This window comes from Lissotriton helveticus, chromosome 2_1, assembly GCF_964261635.1.
Source record: "Lissotriton helveticus chromosome 2_1, aLisHel1.1, whole genome shotgun sequence".
Classification (NCBI taxonomy): domain Eukaryota; kingdom Metazoa; phylum Chordata; class Amphibia; order Caudata; family Salamandridae; genus Lissotriton; species Lissotriton helveticus.
Window position 1 is genome coordinate 949,118,790 of NC_136059.1, and position 22,595 is coordinate 949,141,384.

Sequence of the window (22,595 nt, forward strand, 5' to 3'; positions counted from 1 at the left end):
GGCTCTGTACCTTTGTTGTGCTGTATGCTCCTAATACTGGCCAGAATAAGTTTTTACAAAGTTTACTGCAGAAAGTGGGTGATTTTGTTGAAGGGCAGTTGTTTATCATGGGGGACTGTAATTTGGTGTGGGACGGGGCGCTGGATTGCTCTGGCGCTCGCAGGGCGGATACTGGTGTGTTCTCAGAGGTGTCGCGGCAAAAAGTGGTGGACATGGGGTTGATTGATGGGTGGCGATCTCTACATCCAACGTCCAGGGATTACACGTTTTTTTCTAATGTGCACCGCTCATATTCCCGACTGGACCATATATTTCTTAGCCAGGCTCTTAGAGGAGATGTCCTTGACTCCACCATACTGCCCCTCTCGGTCTCGGACCACAGCATGCTGGTACTTATTCTGCGCTGGTCGTCGACAGGCTCCGGGCAACGGAAATGGTATTTCCCGGCCTCGGTGCTTCGAGACGAGGCTTCTAACAAGGCGCTGCGGGTGGCCATTAGGGAGTTCTTTGCCCTCAACCCACCGTCGGATACCTCGGTAACCAACACGTGGGATGCCTTTAAGGCGTCCATCAGGGGCACTTGTTTGGGCCTTAACGCACAACTCAATAGGATGCGACGCAGGGAGAGGGAGGCCCTGGAGGCTGAACTGGCCTCTCTCGAGCAGGTACATAAACTCAACCCCTCGAGGGTGACCCTCCGGCCTCTCACGGCGGTACGGGGGAAACTGAGGGCCCATTACAATAACAGGGCGGAGTTTACCCTACTGCGGTTGGGCCGACAGTCCTACTCTTGTGGTAATAAGGTGGGGAGGCACTTGGCCCGACAGCTTCGTGACAGGCGGGAACGTGAGTACATTGGAGGGATTCGCGACTCTGCTGGACAACTGCAGCATCGGGACGAGACGAAGGCGGCCCTCTTCGGTCGCTTTTACTCGGACCTATACAGGGGGGAACAACTAGGAACGGCTGCCCAGAAGGCATACCTGGGGCGTCTAACCCTTCCGCAGGTGTCTAAGGAATGGAATGAGCTCTTAGGGGCACCGATTACCAGGGAGGAGGTGCTAGCGGCTATTACGAACTTGAAGCTTCACAAGGCGCCTGGCCCGGACGGTTACACGGCTGTGTTTTATAAATCTTACGCCTCCGAGCTTTGTGATTTCTTGGTCGCCCTTTTTAATGATGTGGCCTCCTCTGGTTCCTCCACTGGCTCCCTGGCAGAGGCGATGATTACGGTGTTGCCAAAGCCGGGGAAGGATCCGGCACACTGCGCCTCCTTTCGCCCGATAGCGCTTCTTAATCTGGACGCCAAACTATACTCGGCGATCCTGGCGCGTAGGCTCCAAGACCTTATGCCGGCGCTGATCCATCCGGATCAGTCTGGCTTCATCAAGGGGCGCCAGACGCATGATAACACGCGTCGGGTGGTACATCTTATAGAAAAAGCGGAACGGTTTCGTATACCGGCGGTTCTAGTGGGCCTGGACGCCGAGAAGGCCTTCGATCGGGTGGATTGGGGGTTCCTTTTCAATACCATGACTGCCTTTGGTTTTTCGGAGACCTTCATCACTATGGTGAGGGCCAACTACTGCTGCCCCCGGTCCCGGGTTGCGGTGAATGGTCATGTGTCGGCATTTTTTGCTCACACTCGCGGCACCAGGCAGGGTTGCCCTCTGTCCCCCCTGCTATTCGCGCTGAGCATTGAGCCGCTGGCGGTGGCGGTGCGGGAGCATGAGGGGATCCGAGGTTTACCATTCGCGGGGGAACAGCATAAGATTTCGCTCTTCGCGGACGATGTCTTACTCTCTGTTACTGATCCGGAGAGCTCGCTTCCTTGCGTCCGGGAGGCCCTGTTGGAGTTTGAGGGAGTGGCGGGCTTTAAGGTCAACTATAGCAAGTCGCACATCCTGAATCTTACCCTGTCGCAGGTCGAGAGGGACAGGGTGCTGCCGCTGACTCCGTTGTCCTGGGCCACGGGTTCGATTGTCTACCTGGGGGTCCACCTGACTCCGACGGTGGGCGGGCTGTTCCAGGCTAATTTCCCATCCTTGCTGGCGAAATCCCAGGCGGAATTGGATAGGTGGAAGCCGAAGTTTCTGTCGTGGCTGGGCAGAATCCATGCCGTGAAGATGGTCCTCCTCCCCAAATTCTTATATTTGTTCCAAGCCTTGCCTATCCCCGTGGGCAGCGATTTCTTTCGGCGCCTCAAGACTTCTTTATTGCGTTTTGTGTGGCAGGGGGGTCAGGCACGGGTCTCCTATGCGGTTCTCCGTCGGCCGAGATCGGAGGGTGGGGTTGGGCTCCCGGACCTGCAGTTGTATTACAAAGCAGCGCAACTAAGAGTTTTGGTAGAATGGTCGCAACAGACCTCCGAGAAACACTGGCTCCATATGGACCGATGCGTTGCCGGCAGGTCAATCTGGGACCTGGCCTGGAAACCGAAGAAGGACCGCCCCCTCAATGCATATATCAGCACTCCCACCGGCACGGTGTTGAAGGTGTGGGACTCACTGGCGGGAGATGACCGTTGGACCACGTTCCCTTCGCCGTTCACGCCCTTGCATTTCAACCCGGCTTTCCCGCCGGCGCTACATGAGGGGCCGTTTGCGGTGTGGAGGGAGGGGGGGTGTCGGGCGTTGACCCATTTGTTCCACGGCCCGGACACCCTCACTTTCGCTAACTGCATGAGGGATTATGGGGTTGCCCAGACTGAGCAATTCCGGCATGTGCAGCTGCTTCACTGGGCTACGTCGCCTGGAGTGGTGGAGGCGGCTACGAGACCACCGACGCCGTTCGAAGCCTTTATTTTGCGGACGTCTGCCATGAAGGGGGCCATTTCCTTCCTTTACCAACTGCTGCTTCAATCGGCTATAGCTCCTCGACCTCGTTATATGGGGCAATGGGAGGAAATGCTGGGGCGAGATGTCTCAGACGCGGAATGGTCGGCGCTGTGGCGCGACTTGTCGTCCTTTAACCATTCCTTGCACCTGAGGGAAGCCCATCTCAAAACGGTCATGCAGTGGTATATGTGCCCGACTAGGCTTCACCGCATTTTCCCGAGGACCTCGGATAAGTGCTGGAGGGGTTGCGGGCTTTTGGGGGACTTCCGCCATATCTGGTGGGACTGCCCGGTGATCCGTCCGTACTGGGAGGAAATCCTCTCCCACATGAAGGACATATTGCCTTATCCCATTGATGACTCTATGGCCTGTGTCCTGCTTGGGCTGCGGGACCCTGGCCTCATCTATCAGACCAGGGCGGATAAAAAGATTATGTGGCTGTGCCTCGGTGCAGCGAAGCTCACACTGGCTGCGGCCTGGAAGAAGAAGGAGGCCCCGGCGGTCTCCTTGTGGCACGCGCGGCTGTGGAGGTTGCTCAGTCTGGAGAGAGTGGCGGACATCTTCCTGGGCCAGTATAAGAATTTCCGGTATCAGTGGGGTCCTCTGGTTACGTTTCTGTCTAAGGGGTTGCCCTCGGCCGTCTGTCCGGCCTCTTTGAGGTCGATGCACCTCTTTCAAGTGTAATGTAGGTATGATTGAGTGTTGAGTGAATGGCGTCACCACTGGGGGGAGGGAGGGGGTGGGGTGGGGATGTTGGTTGTTTCTGTCTTTGGGCTGTGGAGGATCCACGAACTGCTTATCTGCACCGCTTGTATGGTTCCTGGAGGGCTAGGGCCCGGCGCAGTGCGGCGCTGGGTGTCTCAGCTGGACTGACCTAATGACAAACTGTTAGAACACTGTGTACAATGGTCCTAATTGCTATGTGGTCTCGCGCCTGGGCTGGATATGCATATGGAATGGCTTGAGTCACTGTTGCTGTGCGTACAAAGATTTTACCATGACTTTGAGTTATGTGCGGTTCCCCCGCAGCCCTCTGTTTATTTTCCTGTGCAACTTAAAATAAAATAAAACTTTTACAAAAAAAAAACATTGGTGAACAGGGGGGCCCAAAGCTCCTGGTTGTTTAAGAAGAAGTCAATGGGTACACATCAGGACCTGCTGCCCTCAGAGTACTACATTGGTTCAGTGCCACTTTTATTTCATCTAAATTGAAAAATAGGTAGTAATCCTCCTGTGGGGGCTGACAGAGAAAGTCCTCTAAGCAGTCTTCATTTTCGCCACCAGAGACTCCAGAGAAGTGTCTTACCCAATCTTCCTCTATTACATGTTGGTCTGTTGATGGGTCAGAGTCTTCGCCTAAAGAGGGGGCATTAATTACATAACAGAATTCCCTGCTATTTTATAGAACGGATGCTTTAATTAATTTATCCCATGCCTCTTCTTCTAACTCCCTTAATCTATTCTCCCTTTCTATTTTATAAGTAAGACGTAGGGATTTTATCAGTATAATATCCCTTTGATTTGCACGCAATGCTGAATGAAGATCTTTGAGAGCTTTGGTGCAGCGATTGTTAAACCAGTGCACTGAACCCCTATTCGTGCTTTTAAGGGGACATAATAGAGCGTCTTTGATTTTTGTTAAGATTCGCTCAAAGGCTATTGCTAATTCCTATGGATGTGAGAGTGGATCTAGATAAATTGTGATTTCCTCAGGAATGGTAGTAACAACGCTACAAGTGAAATTTGTGTATCCACTTTCTCCCACTTTAGTATGATTCCATTTTTCCTTGCAATACGAGGTTTGGGGACTCGTTTACCTGAATTGGGGGTTGTGCTCCCCCGTGGTATTTGGCAGCCGATAGCTGCGTGATCACGAAAAGAATAGACTGTTGTCTTAATGGAGGACACCTGAGTTACCTGCTCTTGTATGTCAGAGACCTCACCCGATTACCGACAGGATTGTCGGATATCTTCCGTTCCTTTGAGAACGTATCAGGTCTTAGGGTTAACTGGGCCAAATCGGGGGCGTATGCGTTCGCCCCTGACACGCCGGACCCTGCAGTAACAATCAATGGCGAGCGGCTGCCGTGGCACCACACCACGTTTAAGTATCTGGGAATGTATATCTATAGAACGCCTCCGGACATCCTGGATGGCAACCTGACACGCGCTATAACATCCATAAGATCCCAGATTGCCTTTTGGAAAACCCTCCCACTAAATGTGCCAAGCAGGGTGACATTGGTGAAAATGATTGTCCTGCCCAGGCTCCTATATTACTTCGCTAACATCCCGACGTACGTCCCGGTCCACACTTTCAAAGAGCTAGAAACCATGGTCAGAGACCTGATATGGAACACCGGGAGACCCAGAGTGGCTCTGCGAAAACTGTATACGACGGTCAATGATGGTGGCCTCGCAGTACCAAACCTTGAACTCTATTATCTAGCTGCTCAACTACAATGGGTGGCTGCCTGGCTTGCAGGGAAAAATCTAGAGGATACAGCCACGGCAACGGAAACACTGTCACACACTAAGATACATTCCCTGTTCCACCCCCTAGCGTGCACAAGGAGAACATCGCAACTACACGCGGACGTGGCTGTAAAATGCTACACCAGGAGCTTGAAACTAACAAAACACGTTACACCATACGCCCCGGCACTCCCGCTCCTGGGCACACCCAAGGCCACATCCGTTGTCACGGAGGCGGCACTGGAACGCTGGACACACGTGGGAGTGGACACCATGGCTGACCTATACGCCGATGGCACCCTGATACCTTTTGTGACACTAGCCGATGACACGGGTCTTCCAGCGGGGCAGTTCTTGCAACACGCTTCCATAGTTATGGCGTACACACAGCGGTGGGGGAACATCACTGAGGAACCGCCCACACATCAACTGATACAGAGCCTACGTGTCATGAGAGACGGCACACATGTGGTGCACTGGCTAACACAGGCACTGTTGACACACACGCAGTGCACCTTGCAACCACTACGTGATAAGTGGGCAGTTGACGGGGGAGGGAATGGACGGATGGAGAGTGGACGATAATACTGATGGGCCCCAGGAACATCCCCCTAAATGCGCGCTTTAAGTTGATCCAGTTTTATATACTGCATCGAGCGTACCTCACACCGGATAAAATTAATCAATATTTCCCGGCACCGCATCCTGCTGCCCGAGATGCGCACTGGGGGGCGCAGACTTACTACACATGCTATGGCACTGCCCACAACTTCAAACATACTGGCGGACAGTGCTACCGACACTAGAGCGCTGCACGGCCACGCAGATACCACACACGTGGGAAGCATGTATACTGGGCTTATACAAACGGACCAAGCACAACAAAGTCCCCTCCCGCTTCTGGGATCTAGGCCTCCTCACGGCCAAACGGCTGATTACAAAACATTGGAAACGAACCACCCCACCCCTGGCGGAACACTAGCGCACCTCCCTGGACAACTGGGCGAGGGCAGAGAGCATCACCCTACACAATGAGGAAACGGCGGGACTGAGAAAGTTCCCGATCGCGACATTATGGGACGGGATGCTGAGCTCCTTACATAGTGACTGCCGAGAGGCGCAGGACGCCGCGGAAGATGTAGCTCATAACCCTGACGCCCCCGACAGGGAACCACACGACTACCCACGAGACGCCGATGATGCATCTACCAGCGACGCCCCACCCTGACCGCAATGGTGATGCCACACCCAGCGTCCCGCACACGCCGCACACCCCCCCGCTATCTACCCATGGCTCTCCCCCACACCTGACGGAAATTCGCAGTTATTACCCAACGACATCCACGAGCCCCCAAAGCATCGATACACCCTAGACCCGAACCACACACCACGCCTCCAAGTTAGATGATCATAACTCCCATTTCACGTCTCCTCTTTTTCGTTTTTTCTCCTTGTTGTTTATTTTCTGGTGTCACCTTCTTCACCGAGCCGACACGGCTGGGACATTGTGCCATACCTTTGTTCAATTGCATGAAGCAATGTATTACTCTGTACCGTGATACGTCCCGTGAACGCGACAGACGTCCTTGAGATGTGTATACATGCATGATGTAACATTTATGTTTTCTTTTTTCCTGAGAAATCAATAAAAAAATATATTAAAAAAAAAAAAAAAAAATGGAGGACACCTGAGTTCTTACATTTTCAGAGGCCAGGACAAAATCTATAGTAGATGTACAGGAACGGGCTAAAAAAGTATATTCTAATTGGCCAGTATTATTATCTACTGAATTTATTATCTCCAGATTATGGATCAGTAGTAGTCTATTTGTGATAGTGCCGTAGCAATCATGAATGAAGTAGCAAATCAGCTCCTCATGAACATCTGTAATACCCCATATGGGGAGGTGTGATCTCTCACACGGTTGGATGTTAAAGTCCCCCATCCATAAAAAATCTACTGGTCTAGGATTATTTTCCTGTAATTTGTCTATGTCTTTCTCCATTACTTCTAACACCCCGCCATATCGCCAGAAAAGTTATTGTTGTATGTATTGATTAGGATCCAATCTCCTCCTTGCCTCCCTTCACATAAGAGAATGTGATAGTATATTGACATATTTATACACATTTTTACGGTAATCCCACTATTGCAGGCTACTAGAGTCACTAGTCCCCCTTTTGCACAACCTGAACATGATGCTACTGCCAAAGTCTGATAGGTTCTATACCCGTCTATATTGATCATTTTCTCCTAACAGGTTTCTTGGGGACACACTATGTCAGATTTAGAAACTATTCGCAACTAATCGTGATTCTGTGATTTTGTTCTAAAACCCGCTATATTTCACGAGATAAAAGGCAGGTTGTACTCAGCAGGTACCAGGGTTGAGATGGCCTTACCTGGGGAGACAGTTTGTGGCTAATGCTTCAGTTTGGCTTATAAGTCAGTCACATGCCTCTAGATCACCTAAGGTCTCATATCTGTTTTTTAGTGGGACTGGTTGCCAGGTTGGCTGATCTGATTCTGTGGGGGGGGGGGGGGGGGGTATAGGTAAGGACCATGCCCACAGATTGTTGAAATACCTTGGGAGCTCAGAAGGTTTATAAAAGTAGCCCAAAAGTAATGCAAAAATCTGTGATTCATGGGTAGGCGCATATGGTAATACGTTCAGTAAGTGCTCTGCAAGCCTACAATTATTGACGTTATGTTGCATGGCATTCCTTGGCCCCTCCAGCCAAACTGCAGGACTTATATAGAGTTTGGCAGATGGGATACCCTTTCATAAATGTGATAACTTCTATTCCTCTGTAATAGAAGTGTATTAAAGATTATGGCACTTGTAATATGGAAGATGGAATAGCCATCACATTTTGATGGAGCAGCATGGGTGCCAAACTCTAAATTAGGCCCCATGTCCTTTGCTTCACCTCATGCTCCTGCCTCTAATTGCACAAAGACTAATTTGTGAACACGGTTTAATTTTGCGAAGTAACGGATGCACTAATCAGTCCCATCACAAAATGCACCTTTGCAGGAAGCCATAAAATCTGCTGCCGCACAAATTTTAATGAGACAGGATGCATTGTGCAACCCCCTGTGAATGCAAGTTAATAAGGGGATAGAAGCCTTCGAGGAACTGCAGACCTTCATTCCTGTGTTAGCATTCCTTCCAAATGAACATTTTCTTTTCATAAAACTCGCTGGTGTCCCTTAAAGGTGCACCCCATTAATTTCAGATAAATAATTTAGTTTCACATAAAATCCAAAACTTTAGATTTTCCATCATTTTGGATACCCAAATTTTGCCTGCCAAAGTGTCGAACATGTTAGCCCACGGCAATGGGAGAAGCGTTGGTTGGTGGGTGCCAACACTCACCTTGTTTTCACTTCCAGCACACACTATGAGGCAAGGTGGATGCTGAAGCTCTTCAGGCGGGGTAATGGACATCACTTCCCTGGAACGACTGGCACACTTCCGAACCAGTAGTGAATGGGGCCTGATTACATGCAGTGAATTTAGTAATGATGATTGCTGTGACATGTTTATCCACTGCCTTGTTATATATTACGCTCAGCGCCAGATTGGGAACCAAAAGCAGCCCTCGCAGTGTTGATGGACCGGCCCCCTGCTGCTTTTGTTACTAGGGGCCAATATAGTAGCATTGCTGCAGAACCGCCCCCCAGTAACAAAAAAACGCCCCCTACAGCTGCAAAATCGTCCCCAACCCTCCCAGCATCCTAGTGAAACGCCCGATGCCCCATACGGCTATTCCGACTCTGATTAGGCTGGCGGTTGTTTACATGACATGTTTATACGTGTAGTTTATGTATACTGTTAAATGATTTGCATGAACAGTAACAATAATCCATAGTACTGAATGTACTGCTTTAGTAGGTACACACACTGTCTTTTCTGAGTTTGAAAGCATTGACTGAATTGCATCAAGTGGGTGTGCACAAGAGCTAGAAATAACATGACATGGCTCAAACAATTTTAGACCTTAACTTTCTCAGTGCTGTTGTCAAATAGTAATTACAGGTATTAGGATGTGCTCAAATGTCGCACTACTTGAAGTTGCTTTTTTTTAGCGAGGCAAGAATCTGCCACCTCTTTGGAAGACGGCTTAATGTGACATTCTTTTAGAGGAGGATTTGAAACTGTAGTAGGGTCTAGCAGCAGATGGTTTGGTCTACAGGTTTACAACCACAGATTGCATGCTACCTCAGAGAAACTCCACACTCTACATTCCTAAAACCGTGCACAGAACATTGACCTTGACATCAACTTTAAGATTTTCCCTCCTTCATGTATTTTTTGTGTTATAATTTTTTATTAGCATTTCATATTTAAAGACAATTTCATAGATAAATATAACAATATCTCAATCCATCCATGAAATAAATACCAAATTACATAAACATCTTAGTCCAATACGTTATGAAAAAGAGAATAAATATATGATATATTATGAAATAAAGTTATTCAGACATTCATTAACTGAAGAGCACCATCAGTAAAACATCGCATTGAACTTCATGTATTTTTGAATGGCTCTCTACTTCCCTTCTACCTCCTGCATGCCTCTCGTGTATATAAACTACTTTAAGTAGCATGCCTGTCTCTCTTAATCTCACTTTCTTTGAAACCATATCCCTGTAACCTAACAATATCTGTGGAAATATATATATTTAGTGGAAAGCACCACTCCCGTCTCACGTTGGTACAGGGGGCTGATATTGTACCGGTAACAATTACTGCCCCCTAGGGGTAAAAAAACAGCCCCCACCCGAGCGGCCTACCAGGAAAATGCACGGTGTCCACTATGGCTAGTCCGGCCCTACCGCAAACGATCACACCTAACTTAATGTACCACAACGAAGCTTGAGTCGATGCATGGAAGGATTTCCTTGCGATCAAAAGACTAATCCCAATAACCAATGGATTAACCACAAATGTTCAGTTCCTGAGCAGTATGCTACCCGTTGTAAAGCACTACCATGCCACGTCAGGAGTAGTAAGCGTATAGAAATGCAATTTAAATTCAATGAGCACTGAATGTATTTTAGTACATAAATTGTTTTTTTTTATCGCGGCTAACATGACAGATTTATACATATTTACATATAGATGTTGCCACTGTTAGCTCAGAAGTTTTTCTTAATAAAAGATTAACTTAAAGTATAATAAGAACAAGATTAGAAATAACAATATCAAATGCAAACAATAATACTATATACAACAACCAACAATAATAATATAAATAACACATGAATCTTATTATTGTGTATGCTCTCTTCAATATCTTGCTCGTACATACAGGAAAGCATCACTGTAAATACAGTTGAAAAAACACGGCCTTGGATTGATAAAAAGTTGATAAAAATAACAAACGTCAGTTAACGAGAGGGATCTGCTCATGAGGCAGTCACCAAAGTGTTTGAAACAAGAGGAACCGGGAGCTATATTTATGCTATATTTAAGCAGGTCCTGCCCATGTGCTCTGAGGCAGTAGTAAGGAATACAAGGGGTGTGCAGTTCCTAAGGGAAGAGAAGAAAGGTCTTTTCTAAAAAATGCCCTCACACACCCAAAGGATGTCATGCTTCATCATTCCTCGTCGGGACGGCGCTGCAATGCCCGACGGGCACCCACGAAGGGGCTCTTTGGCAGAGAAGCCGTAGGGTGAGTGCAGGTGTGTGGGCTTGGTAGTGCTGTGAGTGACTGAGTATAAAATAGGTCTACTACCGCGGTGGTGCTAATAACTACCTAATTTCTTTCCTTGGTCCTTATGAAGTGCCACCAGACCCATTAGAGGCTACTTTGGCAAGAAACATGTCGACCCTATGCACCACACCAGCCCTGTAGGAACATTATATCCAGTGGGGGCAGATTACTTTTAACTAGGCTAGCGCCCCGGGAATAAACACATTTAGTTAGGACTGCTCTAGACCTATTTTATACTCACTCACTGCACTACCAAGCCGACACACCCGCACTCACCCTACGGCTTCATCCTAAAAGATCTCTGCCAAAGAGCCTCTTTGCGGGTGCCAGTCGGGCATTGCAGCACCGGCTCAATGAGGAGCAAGGCCCAATGATGAAGAGCCTTCACTGGAAACAATGTGCCAGCCAGACATATGATTTATACAATGCCTTAGTTGCCTTTTCGAACAAGCTCAGATCTTGTGGCTGGCCAATACATAGTAAACACACCAAATGTACTGGTGATTACAACCCATGATAAGATTTCAGACTTTTTATTTCCTGCCACCTTCTTGTATCATTTCCAAAAGCTGTCACTTACCTCTCGCTTTCCTGGCCATTTTCCACCAACATATGAAGGAAATCCTGCAAATGGAAAAATGCATTACTCTGTGTATAGTTACACCGTGGACAAATTCACACCTTCAACATTAGTGGGGCTTTTATAGCCTGGATGCTCTAAAACACATGGTGCCCTCTTCCAGTCGAACATCCAATTACTGCTCTTCTCATGCTAAACATTTACGTTTTAGAGCTAGTTTTTAATCGTTGCAAACGCCCTAAGAATGATATTGTTCAACATCATACAAATATCCAGGGAAAAATCATCTCGCAATGAATTTAAATAAACTTCTTTTGTTTTTATTAAATGATTAGCATTTTAATGACTGCAACTTGGATTCATTCGCCCATATATACGCGCTCAAATGACTACTAGTAGCCTTTACTGTTTATATATACATGTGCGGGAGTAGAAGAGGCACTATTTAGAAAGGAAGCGTGCTGGATCTTTTCCAAACAGGTGGATAAGGTGGGCCTGAGTAATTCGGTTGAGTGTCAAACTCCAAGGCTAGTCTCAATCTGTGGGCAACAGAATAATGCAGGTTACGAGGTTGCAACATCTATGATAACAATAGGTGTCACCAAAGCATGTGTATGGGGGCTATCGCTGTTTTGCTTTCGCTGCTCTCTTTCTCTTGACGCCTGAGATGCGAGCTTCATATGTGGTAAACGTCGTGTGATGGGTGGTTGGAGTTGCACATGAGGGATGAGTGTTTAGTGGTGGTGTGTGGATGTGGGTGATCTCCATGTTTTATCTTCCCACTTCCACTCTTGCATGGCCTCTGCAACACTTGTTTATATACCCTTTGCAACTCTTTGTGGTTTTTAAGAAATATGGGTTCTAAAAAATAAATTTTCAAAAGGAGTTGTTACTTGGGATTTTTGACGAGGTCTCTGGGTTGGCCAGAAGCCAGGTTTAATGCAATGGCCGGGCGGCCATGAATTACCTCCTTTGAATATTGCCCTTGTGGCAATGCGCAGTCTAGTGGTTTCAGGCTATTAACAATAGGAGACACCTTTTGCAACTCCTTTCAGTGTTTTTTTAAGAAGTATGTGTTCCAAAATGTTTTCAATGTGAGATGTTTTAGAGGATTGTTGACAACGTCCCTTGGTTCGCTAGGACCCTTGCTGAATGCATCAGCCGGGCGGCCATGAACAACCTTTTCCTAATATGGCACTTGTGGCCATGCTCTGTCTAGCGGTTGCAGGCTTTTAACCAAGGGTGACTGACCTCCACGACTTTAAACTGAGTTGGTGCAAGAGTGCTGCTGGGTGCACGTAGGATGGGTCGCCGGCACTGGTACTGGTGGTGAGTAATTGCAGAAAGGTTTCGGATCCCGATTATCCACTATACGGTCCTGGCACATGTGGTAGTTAGGGGTCGAGGGAGTATGGAGCGTTGATGCTTTTTTGACTGGGGGTCTTTCCAGTGGCTTTTTGCAGCCCGAGAGGGGTGGCACTCTAAATGTGTACCGCACAAACGCAAACACGGGCCGTGAGCACTGTGGACCTGTGGGCCATTTAGTCTCCTGTTCTGGGAAGGCAGTACTTAATATGTATTGATGGTGGTGGGATTAACTGCTACGTGAGTCTGTTTTTAAAGTCTTGCTGTTTTGAGCCAGATTGGGGCATGTTGATTGAAAACCGCATATATTTAAATGTGGTGTGCCCATTAACACCCTGAATTTGGATATTATTAATCTCCCCATACTGGTACTACATGTTATCACAAGCAGGGTCGGCAGCGCAATGATTGACACATAGACTGGATGTGAACTTTGAAAAGCGTGTTGTTCCTCCCTTTCAGGCATCCACAGTTGTGCTCCCATTTCCCCTTATGTACTGCTGCTGGTAGGTGCTCACCCGGGGGCCATATGGTAATTATTACATATCAAAACCAAAGGAGATGATGGACGGAGTGCAAGCACTCACCCCCAGTCAACTGATCTGGGTTTAATCCATCATCATTCTTTAGCTCACTCCGCCACCCCAGTTCAGACAAGGCAATATGCAAATCAGTCAGACTCTGTGCCTCATGGGAACAGTCCAGCCCGAACTGCCAAGCCATGTCTTCCCTGGACCGGAAACAAGCATCCTGGGACCGGTTTCTGGCTAATCAGCCGTCATCACCAGGCTAGCTTGAATCCAGTGGCAAAGTGAGCAAGGGACCCACATCTGGGCATACCCTGCCAACTTAGGGCGAACAAAGCAAAACTAAAGGGGATGATGGACGGAGTGTTGAACATTGCAAGCACTCACCCCCAGTCAACTCATCTGGGTTTAATCCATCATCATTCTTTAGCTCACTCCGCCACCCCAGTTCTGACAGGGCCATATGCAAATCAGTCTGACCCTGTGCCTCATGGGAACAGTCCAGCCCGAACTGCCAAGCCATGATTTCCCTGGACGGAAACAAGCATCCTGGGACCGGTTTCTGGCTAATCAGAGGTCATCAGCCAGGCTAGCTTGAATCCACCGGCAAAGTGAGCAAGGGACCCACGTCTGGGCAAGCCCTGCCAACTTAGGGCGAACAAAGCAAAACCAAAGGGGATGATGGATGGAGTGTTGAACATTGCAAGCACTCACCCCCAGTCAACTCATCTGGGTTTAATCCGTCATCATTCTTTAGCTCACTCCGCCACCCCAGTTCAGACATGGCCATATGCAAATCAGTCTGACCCTGTGCCTCATGGGAACAGTCCAGGCCGAACTGCCGAGCAATGTCTTCCCTGGACCGGAAACAAGCATCCTGGGACCGGTTTCTGGCTAATCAGCCGTCATCAGCCAGGCTAGCTTGAATCCAGTAGCAAAGTGAGCAAGGGACTCACGTCTGGGCATACCCTGCCAACTTACATATACCCTCTGCAGGTGTAAGATTTGGAGTGTGCAGGGTATTTTCAACCTTTGAGGGACATGTTGTGTATTTATCTCACTTTCTATTTTGTGTCCACTTCTTCTCTTCTTTTTGTACATGTCCGGTGTACAATTGGGTGATTACCGGTCTTCATGTCCTGATGAAATTGCCAGTAGGTTGTAGCGTGGCAATGAAACATTTTGGCTGTTTGCACTAAAATGGTCTAAACATGGGATTTAGTTTTAATCATGAATATGGGCACGGAATAAAGACATATGCTAGATGCCACATTTGTAATATTTGATGTGAGGCAGAGAGTATAGCCTTTCTTCTTTTATGAGATCCTAATGGAGGCTGAGAGGTGTGTTTTGAGTTTATTCATTACAAAGGCACACACAAGCAGCACTTTTGATTCAGTCTAGGTGTTGGTTTCTCAGATTTATAGGAAAGCTGCCAATGATGAGAAAGTGAGCAAGTTGGTGATTAACAGCCCAGAAGTTCATGGTTGTTGCTTACACGAGGCACTTCCTATATATTTGTTTTCTCATAATCTTAATGAGCAGGATTGATTTGGATGTCATCTGGATTTGGATGTATTTGTTTATTGACCGAATTTTCACCCTTGAGGCGGAAGCCGGGGGTTCTCTGCGCTACCTGCGCGCTTTTAACTCATGTAGCAGAGCCTTTCGTTATTGATTTAAAAAATAACGAACTTTTAATTCATTAGGATTTTTTAAATCTAAATTAGCTAGCAGTAGCCCCCACCTTGGCGCGAGACTAGCGTCGCCCAAGGCTCCTCCATTATCGCCTTCTGAACATCGCGACGCCGATTTCAGGCGCATTTCAGGTGCCATCTTGGACTGGGGAAGGCTGGCGGTCTAGCTGCTCGCTGGTCCCGCCCTCCCCGGATATAAAAGGGTGCTGGCCTCCACCCTCGAGGTATTTGTTTATTGACCAAATTTTCACCCTTGAGGCGGAAGCCGGGGGTTCTCTGCGCTACCTGCGCGCTTTTAACTCATGTAGCAGAGCCTTTCGTTATTGATTTAAAAAATAACGAACTTTTAATTCATTAGGATTTTTTAAATCTAAATTAGCTAGCAGTAGCCCCCACCTTGGCGCGAGACTAGCGTCGCCCAAGGCTCCTCCATTATCGCCTTCTGAACATCGCGACGCCGATTTCAGGCGCATTTCAGGTGCCATCTTGGACTGGGGAAGGCTGGCGGTCTAGCTGCTCGCTGGTCCCGCCCTCCCCGGATATAAAAGGGTGCTGGCCTCCACCCTCGAGGTATTTGTTTATTGACCGAATTTTCACCGTTGAGGCGGAAGCCGGGGGTTCTCTGCGCTACCTGCGCGCTTTTAACTCATGTAGCAGAGCCTTTCGTTATTGATTTAAAAAATAACGAACTTTTAATTCATTAGGATTTTTTAAATCTAAATTAGCTAGCAGTAGCCCCCACCTTGGCGCGAGACTAGCGTCGCCCAAGGCTCCTCCATTATCGCCTTCTGAACATCGCGACGCCGATTTCAGGCGCATTTCAGGTGCCATCTTGGACTGGGGAAGGCTGGCGGTCTAGCTGCTCGCTGGTCCCGCCCTCCCCGGATATAAAAGGGTGCTGGCCTCCACCCTCGAGGTATTTGTTTATTGACCGAATTTTCACCCTTGAGGCGGAAGCCGGGGGTTCTCTGCGCTACCTGCGCGCTTTTAACTCATGTAGCAGAGCCTTTCGTTATTGATTTAAAAAATAACGAACTTTTAATTCATTAGGATTTTTTAAATCTAAATTAGCTAGCAGTAGCCCCCACCTTGGCGCGAGACTAGCGTCGCCCAAGGCTCCTCCATTATCGCCTTCTGAACATCGCGACGCCGATTTCAGGCGCATTTCAGGTGCCATCTTGGACTGGGGAAGGCTGGCGGTCTAGCTGCTCGCTGGTACCGCCCTCTCTCCTCCCATTTTAATGGTGGATATAAACAACAGGTTCTCCCGTCCGCGCAGCGGGCGGGTGCAGCGGGCGCGCCGGCGGCGCGCCGAAGGCGCGCCAAAGGCGGGCCCGTCTGCGCCCGTCCGCGCCTGGCCCGGGCCGAGGGCCAGTCCCCTTGGTCTTCTTGACCCGTATGTCCCAGATTGCCCTGGCTCCTATACGCCAAATGCGCTCAAGGGTCTACGGCCTTTAATACAACAGTCCTGCATCCTATTAGACCCGATACTTTTAGGAGGATTGGCTTCTCCCCAAACCTGCCCCTGTTGTCAACTGCAGATACCTATCCTTCATAAATCCCATCCAATTGAACCTAAGACTCGTCCCTCCAAACCTTTTTAACTGGCACTTATAAATGTCCGTTCGTTGGGCAAACATCGCCAGGATATATCTGACCTAATAGAAGACAACAACCTAGATATGCTGTTCATGACAGAAACATGGATGGACAACTCATCCGACCCAGATATTGTCATTGCGATCCCTAAGGGATTCTCTATCCACCGATTGGATAGACCACGAGGGAGAGGTGGGGGGATTGCTTTTGTTGCACGCGACTCATACACCGTCAGAACCAACACCATCCCCTTGCCTTCATGTGAAGCTCTGCAATTCTCTGTCAAACTGACCCCCTCTGATAACTTCAAAGGAATCCTTTTGTACCGTCCCCCGGGATTAAGAACAGGATTTATCACCGATTTTAGATCCATCTTGGAATCATGCGCTCTTGACAACTCCTTTACTGTCCTTGGAGATTTTAATTTCCATTTTGATAAACCTGAAGATAAGGACACTGCTATGTTCCTAGGGGATATGACTACTTTTGGTTTATCTTTTATGGTCAAATCTCCCACGCATGATAGGGGCCATACTTTGGATGGCATCTTTTCCAATTCCAATGACCTCCATGTAACACAAACTTTTCCAGTCACTTGGTCTGACCATTATGTCATCATGGCATCACTTAACCCTCACCAATTAGTTGCTCCTCCGAAACCCAGCAATACTAATCAAACTTTCAAGGCATGGGACGATATAAACAGCTTCAATTTGAAAACCTCTCTAGTAGTCTCCATGCCTCCCTTCTCACAAGATCCAATCATAGCCACCTCCCAATTTTATGACTGGGTTGATGCAGCTGTATCCTCACTGGTTCCTATTAAGCAAATATCCCGCAATAGATCTGCTCCCTCAGCTCCCTGGTACTCAGCTGCTTTAAGACAGCAGAAACAACAATGCAGGCAGAAAGAAAGGCTTTGGCGGAAAGATTACGCCGAAGAGGCCAAAACCAAATATAAGGAAATGGTAGCCAAATATAAACAAATGATTGACGAAGCCAAGAAATCATATTTTAGTCACAAAATAGAAACTGCAAAAAACTCGTATAAACTTTTGTATGACACCGCAAAACAGCTAGCTGGTCATTCTTCCAACTTGACCCCTCCTCCATCTCAACTTCTGTGTGACACATTGGCTGACTTTTTCTTTAATAAAGTTAATGATATATATTCTGCATTTACCACCAACATTAGAAATTCTTCTGAAAGCACACCTAACACACTTATTGGTCCCACATTCACTCAATTTGCTGAAATTACAGAAGCCCAGGTCATGGACATAATTGCCACCATTAGATCAGGCTCAGCACTTGATCCTTGCCCTCTCAAAGTTTTACGGCCAGTCTTGGAAGAGATCACCCCGGCCATATCCTCCATATGCAACGCCATGTTTAAAACAGGTATCTACCCAAAAAGTTTAAAACAAACCATCATAAAACCTCTGTTAAAGAAGTCACATTTGGACAAGGATGAACCCAAAAACTACCGGCCAATAGCCAACTTACCAGTCCTGGCCAAGATAGCCGAAAAGGCCATGAACAAACAACTTTCCGCTTTTTTGGAACAACACCAGCTACTTGACGAAACTCAGTTTGGGTTCCGCCAGTGTCATGGGACGGAGACAGCTCTGATGAAAGCAGCTGACGACATCAGACTCATCCGTGACACTGGGGGTACAGCAATTTTGATACTACTAGATCTATCTGCAGCCTTCGACACGGTCGATCATACCACCTTGATTGACCGTGTCGAGGGTCTGGGGGTACAGGGGACTGCCAGCAGACTCCTGGCCTCCTTTTTGGCTGATAGAACTCAGGTAGTTACAACGGGACCATTCCAATCGTCCACCATGTCACTGCCATGTGGTGTACCTCAGGGCTCATCCCTAAGCCCGACACTTTTTAACATCTATGTGTCGGGCTTAGCCAATGTCATTCGGGCCTTTGGGATGAGCCTCACATCCTACGCAGATGACACCCAGCTGGTCTTAGCCATTAAGAACAATGGCTATAAAGTGGCAGATGACCTCAGGGCCGGTATGATGGCAATAGGGAGTTGGATGGCCTCCAATTGCTTAAAATTGAACTCAGAAAAAACTGAGGTAGTTGTCTTTGGACAATTAACACCTGAGTGGTCATCCAATTGGTGGCCCTCCCCGATGGGCTCTCCCCCCGAACCTGTTAGCAAAGTGAGGAATCTGGGAGTCATCTTTGATGACCGCCTCACGTTCCATCCACACGCCAACCAGATCACCTCTTCAGCTTTTTATAAACTGAAACTTATCAAAAAAGTTCTCCCTTTTTTACCTGATAAAGCGGGCAAAACCCTTGTCACTTCTCTTGTGCTGTCCACCTTGGATTACTGCAATGCCTTGTTCCTCAATGCACAGGAAGGTGTCTTGAATAAATTACAAACAATACAAAACTCTGCTGCGAGGCTACTGGGAAATATCCCTAAACATCACTCTGCCTCCAAAACCATCAAAGAGTTGCACTGGTTATCCATTAAAAACAGGATAAAATTCAAGACCCTGTGCATTGTGTATAAGGCGTTGCACAACCAAGGACCAGCTCATCTCATCCGCAATTTGACTCCTTATCGTCCACCCAGAACATTACGTTCATCCTGCTCAGGAGATCTTGTTATACCCCGAACAAAAACGGTCTTATGGGGTGATAGAAGATTCCTGGTATCAGCCCCCAAGTTGTGGAACACTCTGCCACCTACGATTAAAGCCAGTACATCTTTATGGTCTTTTCGTAAACAACTCAAGACCTGGCTTTTTAATCAATAGACCATCTTTAGTTTCTTCAGGGCAAATATTCAGATACTTAGCGCCGAGATGCCCACGGGCCTTTGCATGCGCTCTATAAATATCAAAAAATAAATAAATAAATAAATAAATCTGTCACTTGGCCTGACGAAAGTATCACACATAGGCACTGGGATAGTTTCCAAAAGGATATTGGAAAAGGAAGCTCCCCTATCAATAAGTATAAATGTCAGGGGTTGCCTCTTGAACTATGTACATAGTGTGATTATCCTCAAGGGCTTTATTGTTTGCAGAGATCCGTTCTAATGCTTGATGCTGAAGGGAAAGCTTCCATCACTGGTGAGGTAAGCCAGTTTTCAGCCTTCGCCATAGTCCTAATTGTTTACTTTAATTTGATGATTCTAGAGCTGAGTGACAAGTGCTCCCTTAAGTTTTCCAAATACCCCATATTCTAATTTCAGTTACTAACAAGTGCTCTCTCTTTTAAACTCCTAGTTCCCCTTTTCTTTCCTTTTGACGTACTAGTTGTCCATGAGTCTCTGGCCAAATATAATATATTTCTAGAATCTAGGGCCAGTGGAACGTGCCTATTCTCTCATGTTGCATTACTGGCTGCTAACCTACCAATGGTCCTTGCTGAAAATCCTGCTCCTGTTGGAAATTCTTCCAATGTGTATCCGCATTGGTACAGTCTTTCCCTGCCCCAACTTCTACCACCTCAACTTTACATATTGTAGTGTTATGCCACCAGAACTCTTCAAAGACATTTGCCAATCAAACACGAAGACTATTTTCCCCAAACCCTCCCGTGGCCTCCTGGGAAAAGGGCCCAACCACCTTAACTCTAACACTTATACCGAAACTCCGGAAACCACAGATCGAGACATGGTGCCCCAACTTGTTAACAGAAGACGAGGAGCACAGTGGAAAGACACTGAAGGTAAAGGATGCTAAGCTTATGCAACCTAAAGCAGTTTGTTGTGGTTGAACGTCACCATCAAAATTACAGGAAGAAGCTGAGAATGTGTTTTTTAGACAGGCCACATAACTTTTTCAGGGGACCACCTCAATACCACCACACAATTGCCACATTTGAATGCTACCACAGCCGAGTTTCTCCCAAATCATGATTACTACTACCCCATATAACCAATCAGCTCAACTCATCTGACACTCCCATACACATGCACTTAACATACTCTTGACAACAACATGCAACAAATGGAACCACAGGGCGTCCTTGGAAGTGACCGAAAAGCAAGATAACATAAAACACCAAAGAAATAAATATACGCTTTATTCTACCGTCTTCTAGAAGGATAGCTGAAATTTTAAGTATATGATTACGAAAAATAAATATATATATATATTTTTTATTTAAAAAGGCTTTTATTGGCATCAGCGCGAATAAACAGGAACATACAAAAAATATATACATAGGTGGAGTGTACATTTGCGGTTTTTTATATCTACAGTCCATATGACATTGTTGAGAGGGGACGGCTCATTTTCAATCCTAGGCTTTTCAGCACACATCATTACATTCTGGAACTTGCAATTGCGATTTAGTTCAACTGAACCCATTGTGCCATCATTGAAATAACATTTCAATTATATGGCACTTGCTACCCCTGACGAGGTGTTGAAGTGTCCGATAACAATCACTTGGAAAAGCAAAACGCAGGACTAGAAAACTTGTGTTGTTTGGACATGTTATATGGTAACCCACTGCCACATGCTTCTAGTTCCCTAAAATCCTGCGTACATATTATGGGTAGACAAATGAATCCTTTCTTCTTCGCAACACGTTTGTAGTTCTGGCCTAGAGAGTTACAGCTTTTAGCTGTCTGTACAGCCTTATAAAAACATACATACATGGAGAGATGCTTTAGGTCAGTGCCCTTCATACATTGATCTGCTGCATTGTCAGTCACATTTTACTGCCAACCACCACAACATACAGGATGGAGCAATTGTTTAGCGTAATTCAGCCATTGGCTCTTTTGCATTGTGAACGAGGGAATTTTACGTGATCAAGTTTGCACATCCGCGTAAAATGAAGTGCACTTCAATGCCAGTGCTGGTGGGACAATACTTTACTTGACCAATGGTATTTCCTGTGAATTCTCTTTTTTAGGTTTCGCCTGGGCAGTGCAAGTGCTGATCTTACAAAATCTCTTGTAAACAAAAAAACTTATAAACCAGGAAAAAGCCTTCCCCTTACTTACCATTGGCTGGCATTCACGTCGCTCTCATGTCCTTGCTTTGCACTGGTCAATCTCCCCCTTCCACTTTATCTTCCTGGTCCTCCATAAAAGCATGGACAATGTACAGTTTTTGTCTGCGGCCAGTGTCCTCCCACTGGCAGCCTGGTTGCAGAGGTTCTGTTTTTTTTGCTTTTAGTTTAGCACTCCAGAAGAGTGCATGTTTCAGACCCTCTCCTCTCTATCCCTCCACTTCCTGCCCATCCCACCTCCTGCTCCATTGTTACCTGCCCCTTCACTTCCACACACCTCTGCTTCCTTCTTTCTTACCCCGCCCCGCCCACACCTCCCACTTCCTTCCTCCTGTCACCCCACCTCCTCGAGCTTCCTCCTTGTCCCTTCCCACCATCAGAAACAAGCATTTGCAATGCAATAGGTCTCGCATTTGCGAGAGTTTGAGCTATTGGCATTGTAATCGCCAATTATACAGAAATGTTACTCAGAGAAGCAACCAACAGTCCCGAATTCAGATATTACATTCAAGAAGAGAACACTTCACTTTTGAAGCGACAACCTGTGTGTGCAATGTTAGACTGTTGGACAGACAGGGAAGAGAAGTACTTTATTTGAGGTGGGGGCGAGGGGCTGCGGACGGTGGAGTAACTTTAAGATATTCAAGTAGATTCAGAGTGATCCAGGGCAGAAGGGACACCATTTGCTTCTTAGAGATGCTACCTAGGCTCAAGAAGTCTTGCGTTGCCTTGCACCGATCCACTCAGTACTTCCCTTTAGATCAAAGAAGCGCGTCAT

The 22,595-nt window shown here is 47.1% G+C and overlaps 1 protein-coding gene across 3 annotated transcripts in view; it reads right to left on the minus strand.

The window, feature by feature from the left end:
• The window catches only part of AOPEP (aminopeptidase O (putative)), a 1,755,563-nt gene that overhangs the window by 831,894 nt on the left and 901,074 nt on the right, over positions 1–22,595 (minus strand). For all 3 annotated transcript variants that reach the window (XM_078675698.1, XM_078675697.1, XM_078675699.1), the window contains exon 10: positions 11,620–11,663. In XM_078675698.1, the coding sequence (XP_078531824.1) occupies positions 11,620–11,663 (44 nt within the window). The remainder of the gene's footprint in view (positions 1–11,619; positions 11,664–22,595) is intronic.